Source organism: Cavia porcellus, unplaced genomic scaffold (assembly GCF_034190915.1).
Source record: "Cavia porcellus strain 051 isolate PalLab524CR breed Dunkin Hartley unplaced genomic scaffold, mCavPor4.1 scaffold_1, whole genome shotgun sequence".
Classification (NCBI taxonomy): domain Eukaryota; kingdom Metazoa; phylum Chordata; class Mammalia; order Rodentia; family Caviidae; genus Cavia; species Cavia porcellus.
This window is the reverse complement of record NW_026947484.1, coordinates 183315237-183331066: the sequence shown is the minus strand read 5'-3', so window position 1 is coordinate 183331066 and position 15830 is coordinate 183315237. Positions and strand designations below refer to the sequence as shown.

General features: G+C 35.0%; 1 protein-coding gene across 1 annotated transcript; it reads left to right on the top strand.

Annotated features, from left to right (window-relative positions):
* Positions 1-14363: 14363 nt before the first annotated feature.
* Positions 14364-15326, top strand: LOC100719138 (olfactory receptor 13C8). Its single transcript, XM_003470733.1, has one exon. It carries the CDS (start codon positions 14364-14366, stop codon positions 15324-15326), a length of 963 nt encoding a protein of 320 aa, XP_003470781.1.
* The last annotated feature ends 504 nt before the right edge of the window (positions 15327-15830 follow it).

Genomic DNA, 15830 nt, shown 5'->3' with positions numbered 1-15830 from the left:
ATTCTGTAAAATATTTGAACATTAGTTCTCTTTTTAGATTGATTTAAAAATGAAAATTATGAGGATAAAATCTGAAGTTGCAGAATAAAATACATAGAAACAATGCAATATTCTCGATTATGACTACGTGGAACCTGTCTATGCAATGATCTTGTCATAGGAATGATCATACAAGATAAGAAGGAGCTGAAATAGGCAATTAACAACTTCAATAAGATATAGTATATACTTTCAATTAACAACTTCAATAAGTATATAGTATATACTTTCAATAAGTATATACTTCAATAAGTATATAGTATATACTTTCAGATTATTATTATTGAGTATTGATAAAATACACAATATAATGCATGCAGTATCAGTCTTGAAATGAAATATATTTTTGAATTTAAAATCTGTTATTTCAATTACTTTACTAATCACTGAATCAAAAATATCATTCTTTTTGCATTTTCTTCAGATATTATCCTCTTAATTTTCATTTTAAAATCAATCTAAAAAGAGTACTAATGTTCAAATATTTTACAGAATTATGTACGTATGTGTGTACATTCCACTGTATCTGTATATTCTTTATATTATCCACTTGTTTCAAATATAAAAGATGAAACGAGCACGATAAAGCAGGTAATAAACACTAAAGCAGAGTTAAAAGCTAAAAATCTTTAACATCTGGTTCAGTTAATCAGTTCACTATTTCACATACATATTAAGCACCTGTTGATATTGCAAATCTTCGTATCCTCTTGCAGTGTCCAGCATAGGTCCTGAGATCTGAATTCTCCTAAGTGCCCAAGATAATGTTTGTGCAATTGGTCCCCAAAGCATTTAAGTAGCAGGCTTTATATACACCGAGTTAGCAGATTATCTAGGTATTTTTATTCAAATAAGTTGTCTGTTGTTTTATTAAATATACTGTGATAACATATGCAAAAATGTAAGACATTATTCTTTTGTGTTTTACAGAAAACTCCAGCTTGCCATCATATTATTAAATGTTGAAGGACACATTTTCAAAAATAGAATAAGTGTACACAAAACTACTACAATAACATTAGAATATCATTAATAGATTATTTTCAAATCAGTCATATTCTGAGCACAGTAAAGACAGATTTTAAAAACTGGCAAGTGCTGCCATTGTAAACTGAGAAAATATGGAATACATATGGGAATAAGTTATAGATGTATTTACTTGCTGTAAGGTGGGTTATAATTATAGATTTTCCAAGAAGGAAGAAGTTTAGAAGAAACAAATCACACAAGGGAGACTTCAAGTGTAGTTTCAACTTCAGTTGGATCCAGAAGCCTGGAAAGGATAAGGTGAATTTGGATGATAAGAAGGCAAATAATTAGGGGAGTCAAATATGAGAAGGTGAGCCCAAATTAGGAGATTTAGCACACCTGTTTTGGACAGTCTTTCCAAAGGAGTGATGGCGAGCACAACTGAGAAGGAAAGTGAATTAAGGGTGCAGAAAGCCTCTCACACCAGGAAAAAGACTGCAGTGCTTTCAGTGATGAAGGGGTCCATCATTAGAAAATAAACATTTTGACAAGTGCTTAGCCTGAGACTGAGTTTAATATCTATACCAGCTTGACTTCACACAGTAAGATGAGAGTTTTAAAGGGTAATGTACCTATGGGAATTAAGATATTTAGATTAGTGATATTGTCATAATAGCTGATTAACATGAAAACTATTCTTTCCATATTCACCACAAGTATGTTCATAGCATGTGTTAGTACTAGGGAAGACTAAAGCAAGCATTAGTTTTAATCAGAACTCCAAGTTAATTAGGATGGTGTCTGTACATGCAAATATTTAGAAAAAATAAGACAGTAGAATTATTTAAATTTTGAAGAGAAAATATACAATCTTAGCTTTATGAAAGAGGTTGTTAATCTTTACTTATTCAGCCTGAGAACAGAAGCTCAGAGAGAAAATAGAGGAAGAGAAGTCTTTGATTTTGCTCTGCTCCCAACACTTTGAATTGGTTTTCTTATGTACTGAAAGGTACTAAGACACAAGGAGAACAGTTTGAGTCTCTTGCTCATCCACTGCTCCTAAATCTAACACAGCTCTTAAACAATTCTCCTGTATAATATTTGTCAATTGAAGTTGAGGACAATTTAATATGCCCAAGTTACGCATTTACAGGTTTAATTTTTAATCCTTAGTCAACACTAACAGGCTTCCATCTTACATTCATAAGTAGCAGTTTATACACTGCAAATACACAGATTTCACCCAGTTTTCACTAGAACACATGTCACATGTGGTCAGCATAACGGAAAAGTGTCTTAGATTGAAATCAGACTTTGCCTTCAGGATTCTTGTTGGTGATTATACAGCCTCAGTTTCTTCATTCGTAAAATAGTAATAATAATAACTGCCTTGATTTCTCTCGTGGATATAGTAAGGAAAGAATGCAATAGTGTACAGAAATTGTTTTAATTTTTATATATACATTAATAATAAAGCAATGACAGATGTATTTGGTAAAAATAAATTGATAACTATATTTCTTCAGGTTGCTTGTATTATAAGTACATGTTGGCTAATAACATATTGGGTTTAACTGAATTTGATTATCGTACAGTTTGGGGCATTCAGGTCTTACCTTTATGAAGATAAATTATTTCTGCATTCTATGGGAAGCAGTTACTTTCTTTGTAATATTTATCTCAGCATTCAAATGAAACTCAGCTTTAAGAAATGTTGCTTAGTTCCACAGATATGGAAGGGTAAATATTTTTATACAACAATCATTATAATTGTTCCCCAATTCCCAGAGCAATTTAAAGTTGGAGTGAGAGAGCCATGGAATGGAGAAACTTCTGATGTGACAAGAACGATGTCCCACAGATACAATAAGCAGTAAAGTGACAATATCTTGCAGTGGTATTAAAGGTCCAAAACAAAGTACTATTCTCCTGCCAATGTAAACTTTAAAAATGGAGTTGAATGTGCAACAATGAATTGTGATAGATTTTTAGTTTAAATTTATCTACAAAAGCGAAGTTAATTAAGAGCTTAATAATTATCAAGATGGGATGCTATGATCAAAGATGACCTAAATATTGTGAATGAAATGACAGATATCACAGCGAATCGAATATCATTTCATTTTTACCTTATTTTCTCTTTATTCTTGACAAATTAATTTCATTCAGCATTCCATCACCAACCTTTTGAAATAAAAAGAAATCTCAATATACAATACAATAAATAAACTCAAAGAAAAATAAAAAATCGATACACTAAACCCACAGTCTACAATGAATTCAGGACATAAAATTCAGATAGACAAATAGTGCATTATAGAATTGAAATGTCTAGGAAATTTCAGCATGCATTTATTGAAAGTTGCTGTAAAACGCTTAGATTCCAAAAAATAAACATTTGCGTAATAAATTAGGAGCAATATTTTCTTCTAATTATTAGAACATACTAAGTGAACAAAATAATAGATTTCTTTGTGACAATTTCATACATTCATTCATTCTAAGTTTCATACTTAGATTGTATCTACCCTCCCTGTTAACCTCTCCTACCTCCCCCTTTTGTGTTCCCCTGCTCCTTCGCTAATTGTCCCCTTCACTGTCCATGTCATCTTTTTATTAGATGATATGAAATCACAGTGTAGTTTTGATGTTCATTTCCCTGGAGGCTAAAGTTTTTCAGTATTTTTTTTTCAGATTTGTATTTCTTTTCTTTTCTTTTCTTTTTTCCTCTCTTTTTATCAGTACCGGATATCGAATTCACAACCGCTTGCTTGCAAGGCAGGTGCTTATGCCGCTGAGCTAAATCCCCAGCTCCTTGTATTTCTTTTTTTAAAATGTCTGTTCAGCTCATTTATCCATCTATTCATTGGATTACTGTTTCTTCTGGGGTTAAGATTTTTACTAATTTATATATTCTGGATAATAATTCTCCATGACTGGAATAGACAGAAAAGATTTTCCCTCATTCTCTTAGCTGTCTCCTCACCCTCTGTTGGGCACCACAAATTCGCGATGACTAATTTTGCGTACTTCCCCAAAGGATGTAGAGTGGAGGTCTGGGGCTATGTGTATAACTCATTTGATATTTCCTGTTACCGCTTTAGAGTTGGGCCGTCTTTTCCCATTAACTAAGATTAAAAGACAGTCCAGGGCAAGGTCCTTCTTAGCATAAAATCACCTCTGCCCTCTTGAGTCATCTGATAATCCCCTCCTCATTCAATAAATGCCTCATGGCCTTTTGTTCCTGGTGAACAACTGGTCATCCCATCTCTGCTTACTGCCAGTGTGTCTTTCTTTCTTTCTCTCTTTCACTCTTTCTCTCTCTCACCCTGTTCACCCATAACACCTGGCATGAGTTTGGAAGCTCCCTGCAGGGGTCTCCATTACCCTCTATTTGTTGTTGTTTGTTTGTTGTTTCATTTTGTTTTGTTTTTTGCTGGGCAGAATATTTTAATTTAATGCAATCCAATTCTTGCTACAATTTTATGAGCTATTAAAATTGTTTATGAAATAGATGTTTCCATTAATATTTTTAAATGTTGTTGTCATTTCATTTAGGAATTTCAAACTTTTATATCATATTCACCATTTTGAGTTGAGTTTTGTGTATTATAAGAGACAGTCCTCTAGGTAAAGATGTCTAGTTTTCTCAGCACCTTTTGTGGTAGAGGCTGTCTTTCTCCAGTGTATTCCCTTGGCTCCTTTATCAAAACCCACATGACTGTAGATACATGAGCTTATTTGTCAGTTCTCTGTTCTAGTCCATTGGTCTGCATGTATTTTTTACCTATACAATGATACTTTTGTTATAACAGCTCTAAAACCTGCTTTGAAACTGAGCCTTTATTGTCTAGGATTGCTTTGCATATTGGGACATATTATGTGTTTATATGTGAATTTGGATTTTTTCTGCTAGTTCTGTGAAGACTATCATTGTTATTTTGATGAACATTTCACTAAACTGTAGATTCCGCTTAGTAGTATGACCAATTTTATTACTTCTTCTAATCCGTGAACATGGGAGATCTATCTATCTGCTGTGTCTTCTACAGTTTCTTTAGTGTTTTAATTTTCATTTCAGAGATCTTTCACCCAAAGATAAGTGGAATATATTAGAAGATACAGAAACAACTCCAGACATTCTCAGTTACTTTGCCTTTGACAAAGGTGCCAAACAGATTCACTGGAAGACTGCCTCTTGAACAAAAAGTGCTGGAAAACCTGGTTCTGTACATGCTGAAGATTAAAATTAGACCCATATCTTTCACCATGTAGTAAACTGAATTCAAAATGAATCAGAGATCTAAATATTAAAACAGAACACTTAATCTGCTGGAAGCTAGCATAGGTAAAACTCTTTAAGACATTGGTCTAGACAAAGAGTTTATAAATAAAACCCTGATTGCACAGAGACTATCATAAAGAATCAACAACAGTGATCTCATAATAATGAAGAGAAACAACCAATTGAAGAAACAACTCATAATGTGAGCTGTTTGCCAGCTGTTCATCAAAGTGTTACTATTAAGAACATACCAAGAACCTTTAAAAAATCAGACTTCCCAAATTTAAAGACCCAATTCAAAAATGAGCATCTGAGATGAATACACACTTCTCAGATAAAGAAATACAAATGGCAAATAACTATATGGACAGCGTTCAATGTCACTGGTCATTCAAGAGAAGCAAATTAAAACAACACTGAGATTGCATCTCACTCAGAAAGAATAACTATGGTCAAGAAATCAACTTAAACAAATGCCAGTGGGGATGTTGGGGAAAAAGAACACTTCTCCAATGTTGGTGGGAGTGTAGACTGATGAAACCACTGTGGGGGTCAGTCTGGAGGTTCCTAAAAATGCTAGAATTGAAGGTCCATTTGACACAGCTATTTCCCTTCTGAGTATCTTCCCAGGAGAATTAAAAACATTGTACTACAACCATATGTAGGCACTCATGTTTATAGCATCACAATTTGTAATCGCTAGATCTTGGAAATAACCTAAATGCCCATCAACCAAGGGATAAATAAAAAAGACGTGATCTTTTTATACAATGGAGTACTACTCAGCCATAAAAATAAGGATAAACTGGAGTCCTTTACAGGTAAAAGAATGCAACTTGAGACCATACTTATAAACAGAACAAACCAATTGCACATGTGTAAACATCACATTGTCTCCCTACTGTGAGAAACTGAAAAAGTAAATAAGATCCAAAATGTACAATAGATATTGTAAAATGGAGAGAAACTTCAAAAGGAAAGAGAAACTGGGAAGGAGGAATGGAGAAATAAATGAAAGGAAAGGCAAAAAATCATATATATATATATATATACATATATACGATAGTTAAGATAATTATACTACTTTCTCTCTGTTCATTGGAAAGAAAGATTTATGTTAATATTATGTGGACAACTAAATTAGAATGTCTTGTACTCTGAAAAACTAATTTAAAGATATCAATATGCAATGTATTAACTGTTGATATCCATCTACTAACTTGTTTTGAATTTTTTTTTTTTTTTTTTTTTTTTTTTTTTTTTTTGTATAGGAGATCAAACTCATGATCCTGCACTTGCCAGGCAGGCACTTATGCTGCTGAGCTTGATCACTGGCACTTGAAATTTTGTTTTATTTTTTCCCTTTAAAATTAAAAAAAACAACTAGTTTATGTCCTTCATAATTCATTCATCTACTCCAACACTAGCTGAAGTGGAAATGTATAAAAACATAGACACAGAGAAAAGCTTGCAAAAAACTGAAGGATGCTAGGAGAATAAAAGCAGAAGTAGGACCCAAAAGTGATTCAGTTGGCTTCGCAGACAAGAGACAAGTTCAACAGGCTGAGCACTCACCAAACCCCTTTGATAGTGTTATTAATAAAGCACGGCAACAACTTTGAAATTTCAATCAATCTAATTTACTCCATAGAACTAATGTAAATATTCAGCTGGCTTGTATATTATATAACATTAGCTGCATAGAATCCTTTAGAGCCTTCTAAAGATGCTCTGTGTTGCTGTTAAGGAAAAGCTAAATGAGTGTGGCAGCATTAAATAAATTTATCTCTACAAACAGGTAAGAAGTGGGCACCTCATACTTGCTCTGGACAAAGATGAAATGCCCTAGGTCTGATTTATCTGCTGTGCTATTTAAAGTCTGAGATTGTCTTAGAAGCACTTTGTACTGGTTTATTAATGAAAAATCATTTACGTGTGCTTTAATTTTTTATTTTTTCTAATGTAGGTATATGACCAGTGGGGTATAAAAAACCTCTTGTCAAACTGGAGCTTTGACTCGTCTGAGACAGAACAATCTTGATACATCCTTTTGTGTTTGGCTATCCAAAGTAAAGAACACTCCCTGTAACTAAAAGAACTCCAGGAGCTCTAGACTGAACAATTTGGACCCCCCTATGTTATTATTTGTGTCCGTATGCTGAGGTGTTGTGTTTTCTGCCTTTATGAAAACACATGGAACTATTCCGTGCGGTTCTCAACAGGACACTCTTAATTATCAAAACCGGTGTAATTCTTTCAGCTGGTGATGTGAGCAGGATAACTGAAACTATCTGTCTGTCTGCCTGTCTGTCTGTCTCTCTCTCTCTCTTTCTCTCAATCTCTCTCTCTGTGTGTCTCTGTCTCTGTCTCTCTCTGTTTCTCTCTCTGTCTCTCTCTCTCTCTCTCTCTCTCTCTCTTTCTCTCTCTCTCTCTCTCTCTCTCTCTCTCTCTCTCTCTCTCTCTCTCATATTCTCTTTTCTCTTTCCTGGCTGCCAGGAACTGATTAGCTTCCTCTACCAGGCCTTTCGTCCTTTAATTTTGGGTGTCAGGTACTTTGCCCAGTGACAGGAAAGTGACTAGCACTGTAGGGGTGTTATTATTTATGATTATCTTCTATGAGTATCTAGTGACTCGTAGCCAACTGATCTATCTTGGAAGTTTCCTGCAGATCCTGGGAATTAAAAATGTGATCTCTTCAATATCCTCAGTCATGACTGATATAGTACTAACAATTCAAGATGTGGAACAAGAAAGAAACACTGGTGTCTTGTCATCTATTTAACTAATACGTCCCATTCTATTTCTATTTCAGAAGAAATTTAAAGCCAATAGAAATGGATTCCAATATAATAATTGTGCTTCCAAAACACATTTAAATTACCTTGCTTACTGCCACATTCTGGTGAGGTGACAGACTACATGCAACTGTAAATTGATGCTATTTATTATTCTGATTACATAATGAGATCTCAATTTGATTATTAGACTCAGACTGAATTTCAAACAGGGATAAATTATATGAATCCCTGGGAGGTGTTTGATAGAACCTAATTAATAATTTTAGGGGGGATTATTTGAATCATTATTGTCATTCTGGGTGTGTGTGTGTGTGTGTGTGTGTGTGTGTGTGGTACTAGGATTGAACTCATAGCCTCGTGCTTGCTAGGCAGGCGCTTATGCTGTTGAGATAAATACCCAGCCAAATTATTGCTTATTCTTAAACAAAAGGAATTTACTGCTCTGTGAACTGCAAAATTAAAGCAAGAAGCCACTAAATTGTATTACTTGATTTATTCAGAAACGAAAAACAGCATGTCTAGAAATATTATTCTTTATTTACAGAGCTGCCAGGAGACAGAACTGCCCACTACTCACAGTGGCAGAGGTATGACCTCTGACTACGTGCACATCCACAGATGAATGGACAGGGAAAATATGCTATGCAAATACAGTGGACTATTATTCAGCCTTAAATAAAATGAAATCATGTCACTTTCTGGAAAAAGGATGGAACTAGAAAGCATAATAATAATAATAATAAGAAGAAGAAGAAGAAGAAGAAGAAGAAGAAGAAGAAGAAGAAGAAGAAGAAAAAGAAGGAGAAGGAGAAGAAGAAGAAGAAGAAGAAGAAGAAGAAGAAGAAGAAGAAGAAGAAGAAGAAGAAGAAAGAACAGTAGTTAGAAAAGTAGAACACTTTTCAGAGAAGGGCAAGAAGACCAAGGGGATACAGTAAGAGAGCAGAACAAAAAGTGGGCATAATACATATTATAGATACATAAAATATATTTATCACAATGAAACTCATTAATTTGTACATTACTATATGTTAATTATAGTAATAGTTTTTGAAAGGTTTGCCTAGTGATAACGTTCAGATCAAAACTGTAATATCAAGAATATTTAGAAGTGACAACAACATTAATGGAAGTTTTTCTGTAACTTGCCTTGGGACAAGTACTGGGATTTGGACACAGTCAATTTCTACACTAGATCCTAGCTGAAAAGTCAAGAAGTCATAACATAGTCCATTTTTGGCCTTTTTGAAGATAATAGTTGGCCAGTTAAACATTAACTTAGATTTCTTCTGTTATGGAAGTTTGTAAAATTATTTTGAGAGCGATAGTGTGCATTTATGAGATACAGGAGAAGAGCACTCTAGTAGAGAGAGTAATGGATACAAGGGTTCCCTGTTAAATGGGCAGTGCATATTCAAGAATATGCCATAGGAGCAACTGGACATGTCCATAGCATGCATGTAAGAGCTGTCATGGCTTTGATTCTTATCCAGTAGGTAGGAGATTCCTCCCCATGATCAGTTAGTTCTAACAAGGTGGCAGATACACAGCACTATGTCAACACTTGGTAACTGAAGAGTAAAAAGCTGCCTACTGTATAAGTCAACTCTTGTTGAATTTAGCGGTTCAACTCTAAAAAAGATGACCTCGGTAAAAATTAATGAACAATAAAAAGGAGAGTATTTTACAATACTGAAAGAGATCAAAACTATACAAAAAGAAGCTACCATTATCTTGGTATTTCAGGAGAAACCCATAACAAATGAATAGTACCTTTTAGATGTATTTTGAAATGTCAGTCCAAAGTAACAGCTGTTTCCTGCAATAATTGCCTTCTTTGTTGAAAACTGAAGATAGTCTCGTGTAATATAATGCCAATAAAGTAACCAATATAATGACATTAGCAAATTAAAACCAACATTACATTATAATTTTGAGGTTTACATATCTACCACTGTTAAGTCCAATGAACACTAAGCTAGCCTATGACGATGTCTTTGGCATGCTCAATCAAATTACATTTGGAGGTTACTGTGAGCTGTGTGATAGCACCTTGGGAAAATTAGCATTTGAACTCATTCTCAAATATTAAAAGTGTAGTGAATCCACATATTATCAATGGCACCAATATGTTTGAACATAAATCAACTCTGATCAGAACATTTTAAAAGAGATTTGAGCACATGGTTAGGAGTCTTAAGATGAGCCGATTTATTGGATATTAGCTCATATTAGCTACTTTAAAAAGATGCAGATCCATTAGAGTGGGAAATGTCCTAGCTAGATTATAGAGGTTCACAAATAATGGAAAAAAACTAATATAATGGGTAGGGATAAAACCAGATAAGATGGACAGGGTTTAATGCCTACATTCTTGAATGTAGAAGAGAATAGTATGCTAGGTAGGTAAGCAAAAGACAATGCTGTAGTTATTGTATATAAACCCTTATTTATTCATTATTTATTTTGATGTCAGTAATCAAACTCAGGACCTTGCACTTTCCAGGAAGGCACTGTGCTGCTAAGCTATATCCTGAGCCGAGCTTAATAAGAATTTAACAAGTACCTGATATAATTGGATCTGAGGACAGTCTCCCTGGAGTTCTGAAAACTTTTTAATTATCCATGTTTACATTGCTAACTTTAAATTGTTGCCAATATTGAACCCCTCTGTATCTCCCCTCAAAAGAATTCAAATTTTCTTCCTGTACTAATGGCTGGTCCTTTGGAGCCTGGAACTCAAAACATAGAGAAACATTTAGATTGTCATGAAGATACAAAGAAAATCTGAGGCATCTTATACATTTTTCCTCTGAGATTGAACTAATAACATTGGGCCTCGGACTCAGAATATTTTAGATAGTCTCATCTGGCAAGTTTACCTGAAGAGTGAACTAAATGTAAGTAGAGTAAGAAACTAATCATGGCATATTACTTGCTATCTAGTTCTTACTTATTTCCTCTCAATTATACTGCCAGTTATTGCATAAAGCAGTGTTTCCTGGGGTTGGAAAGAGAAACAGGTTGCAAGAAAGAACACCAATCTGGAATCAGGGAAAGGAAACCATTCCAGAGAGTTAGTGCTACAGAAATGGCACTAAGTTCCATCTTCTTGCTTTGCAGACATTGTCCTCAAATTATAGATGAGATATTTAAGTGTTTTTGGATATTTTAACTAGATAAATTTCATTTCTTTACAGTTCTCAACCTTTGGTGTCAGAAGATTTTCATTATATTTTTGAAACACTGAGATTACAACAAAGGTCTTACGTAGAAATTGGCCTCATTTAAACAAGAAACAAAAAGGTTTCAACTCTTTGAACTTTAAATACAGCTCTTTAAGTTCAAGTTCACTGTCTTTGTCAGTGTCATATTTGTGTCACAAAAAGTGTCAGTTCATTTACATCTACACCCAAACCCTGCACCAGAATATCATTTTAACTCTGGATTCTCACATCGGATGCTCTTATCACTAAAAAAGCAAGTATTTTATCTCATTTTCCTTTAGCAACTAAGCATTTTGAAAATTATTGCTTGACTCATAATTTGCTGGGAAAAAAGACTCCGTCTCAAATGTTTGAGCCTGAATTACAACAATTTGACTGTCCCATGGTCAAATAATTTGATCACATTTATGAGAGCTAGCTTTGAAAAAAAAATTTTTTTTAACTTTAAATAGTCATGTGTGGTGGCAACAGACCCTTGATCCCAGCACTCAGAGGGTGAGGCAGGAGAACTTGCATCAGTTCAAGGCCAGCCTGGGCTGCACTGTGTGTTCAAGCTCAGCCTGAACTACACAGCAAGAGTTTGTCTCAAAAACATAATTAATTAATTAATTTTTTGAAGTTAAAAAATAAAATACCTGAAATATCATATCACCTCTATGATCATATTCAAAATAAACTGCTGAGGTCAAATTATATAATACAACAATATAATTTCTTTATCTACATATGAATTACATTACATTAGTTATAATTTTCTGTAAATATGAATGAAAAAAGAGCTACTTCTTTCATTAACACTGTCTGGAAATTTCTTGAACACAGTTTATTGTATCAGCACCTCATTATCTTATATTGCTCTTTGCCTAATAAAGTAACTGGAGCTCATCCTCTTATAACTGCAACTAATTATAACTCAAGAAAGAATCAAATGTGTTTTAAGGTCTTAAGTCTCTACCATAACCTTAGCATATGTGATAGCACTGAAACTTAGGCCAGGCTATTGAGCATGTTAGACCCAGCATATAAGAGACACACAAAGCGAAGAGCAACTGCGTATCTAACGTAATGTCATGGGGCTCAAAAAACAGCTTCAGATGCTTCTTAGCCCATGTACTTCTGACTGTGATTGGTATAGCGTCCAGAATATCACAGGGTCTCTGGAGGAAAATGAAAGACAAAGTAAATATGCATTTTTACCCAGTGAGCAATACTTTAACGAACTTATTACTTCTAGAAGATAAACTTTGTGAGACAAAGGTCACGAAAAAGATTTCTTAATTTAAAACAAGGCAAATAACAAAAAATATAGGTTTCTGTAACACACACGACACTCAACACTTTAATCCTTTAGTTTATTAACTAACATATTTTTCTTTGCCAGGTTTCTGGTGAAGTAGCTTAAACACTCAGAAAACATATTAGATAGCCCAGGCCAAATGAGGTAGATAATGTAATGGTTTCAGGCATGCAATCCTTATATTGAGGAAGGCACTGAAGGAAAATAAAGATGCGTTTTTTTTTTTTCTCATTCAGATTTCTTTCTTCAAAGGAATTGCTTGCAGCTACACAAAGACCAGGAGCCCAAACTGAGCTTTAAAAAGACTCTCAACCATTTAAGTCCACATTATGACTTTGATTCTATGTCCTTATTCCATAAAAACACAAGTCATATTTTAGTTTAGCGTTGGACAGACACAAATATGTACATATTATGTAATAAAACCTAAAAATTCCTTTATAGATTTTAAAAGAAATCAATATATTTGTCTAGGCTCCTCATGTTATGAAAAGCCTGCTGCATCTAATAGATAAACCAGCCCTAAAGTCAGGGGCCAATATTCAAATACAATGAGAAAGTAAGATTCTCACAGATATATAAGTGAGGTCAATTGAAAATAATGTGTGAATTGACAACCTCTATTCCACTTTACTGATGAGAGATAAAAGAGTGAGAAGAGCACACAAATCTAGTGCTCTCCATGGAAAGGTTCAGTGCTTTCCAATATCTAAATTACTTGAAACGAAGTCATACAAGTATGCTTTGATGTCATGTCTCCTGATCTTAAGACAATGACTTCTAATTCATATTTAAATCACAGTGTGGACAATAATAACTAATGAAAGCACATCTTCCAGCTGGATCTGGGCTGCTGGGAACTGATTTGCAGTGCAATGGGTCCAGTGGTAGAACTCGAGGAAATGATAATAGAATGGTCTAGGATGCAAAGATAATTTCCCATAATGCTGAGAAAGTTGGGTTGAGATTTCTGCTCTAGTGGCTATGTTTATATAAGAAATTTTCCCTGAGATTAAATTGTTGCAACTCTCCTTAAGTATTAAAGAGGATGAAAAAGTTGAACTCTCACAGAAAGAAAATGCGACAGATGACAAAATACTTGACTCTCATCTCCCTCACACTGTGCCAGCTGCACTGGGATAGGGACTGATTACAGCCAGTGCATCCCTCTCTTCATCTCCCTTTTGCCTCCACTTACTCCTCCAAAGGACTGGAAGATCTCGCTTCAACATTCTCCCTGACTACGAAACTGCCTTTCATCACTGCAGTGTGAGTGCAGGCAGACAGCCCACTGCCCCTCCAAACTCCTGACACCTCGGACTGCACAGTTGCTCTTTAGAATATGGGAGGGGCGCCTGAAAAGGCTATGGTCTGAAAGGGGGGTATCTACCCCACCTAGTTGCACACCCAGCATTCAAAACGGGCTTTCATGTCTACACCTCATTGAAAGAGATGCTGGAGTTGCTACATAAGCAGTACTCCTCAGCCACATCTTGAGTTTTAATCTAGGATGCCTCCCTTCTGTATAATGCTATAAACTGAGCCCTTACCACAACTCCTGTGCTAGTACAGGCCTTATTAAAATATAAGCTTGCTTTAATGTCCCTGTAAAAAAAAATATTGCAGGCAACTATGAAACTGAAATAACACAAAATATGATTCTTTTTTAAAGTGGCTTCTGTGGTTGTGTATGAATAACTTTCTGTTCATCATCCACAAACTTCTGTTGGAGAAAGACTCTATGTAATAACATGGAAAGAACCAATGATTCCACATTGACAGAATTTGTACTGGTTGGGCTTTCTGACCATCCAGAACTCCAGACAGCTTTCTTTGTGCTAGTTTTGTGGATGTTCCTGATGATCCTGCTTGGAAATGGAGTACTCGTCACAGTGATCCTCTACGACTTTCATCTGCACACCCCCATGTACGTCTTCATCTGCAATCTTTCCATCCTGGACATTTGTTATACAAGCTCTTCTGTCCCACTAATTCTTGACACCTTTTTGAGAGCAAAGAAGAAAGTTTCCTTCTCTGGGTGTATGTCACAAATGTTCCTGTCCTTTGCCACAGGTGCCACAGAATGTGTCCTTTTAGGCATGATGGCACTTGACCGCTATGTGGCCATCTGCTATCCACTGAGATACTCTGGCATCATGACCAAAGATGTCTATGTTCCCATGGCAGCTGTACCTTGGGTCATTGGGCTTGTTGACTCAGTGATACAGACATCTCTTGCAATGCAATTACCGTTCTGTAACAATAATGTCATTCACCATTTTGTCTGTGAAATTCTGGCTATCCTGAAGCTGGCCTGTGCTGATATTTCAATCAATGTAATCAGCATGGCAGCATCAAACCTGATTGCTCTAGTTATTCCCCTGCTAGTAATTTCCATTTCTTATTTATGTATTGTTGTTACTATCATGAGAATTCCTTCCACTGAAGGAAAACGTAAGGCCTTCTCCACCTGCTCAGCCCACCTCACGGTGGTGATTATATTCTATGGGACCCTCTTCTTCATGTATGCAAAGCCCAAGTCTAAAATCACTGTTGAGGATGATAATCAAGACATCCTGCAGGCTCTCATTTCCCTCTTCTATGGGGTGATGACTCCCTTGCTCAATCCTCTCATCTATAGTCTGAGGAACAAGGATGTAAAGTCTGCTGTTAAGAATATGCTGGGGAGGAGAGAATTTTCTGATGAAATATAAAAATTTGTTTGCACCATGTGATCCAGTATTAAAAGGGGCTACAGACATGATGTTCAGAAAGAGAAATTTACTATGTGAGAATTAATTCACCTCATGGCATTCAAAACAATGTGATAGAAATGCTTATATTTCTGGTGTTATGATTAGTCTTGTGTTCTAACGGTAAGAATAAGACACTGTCATTGTTTTAAGCCTTGCAAATTGTTGTTTTACATATTTACAAATGTGAAAACTGTTGAAAATCTCTTAGGAAGACAAAGTCTCATATCTCATCCCAGGAAAGTACCATATATTTAAGAAATTAATATAAAGAAAATGTGTTCTAAAAGCAGTTGTAACTTATAAGAAGAAAATTATTGATTAGTATGCAAAGTATTAACACATGGTGTAGTATACATTCATTTTTAATTTGTTCATTCCTTTACTGTTTGTATTCACCACAAATAAAAAATCTTACCTAGTATCATAGCTGTTTCTTATTATGCAATGTCTAAAAGCTTTGAA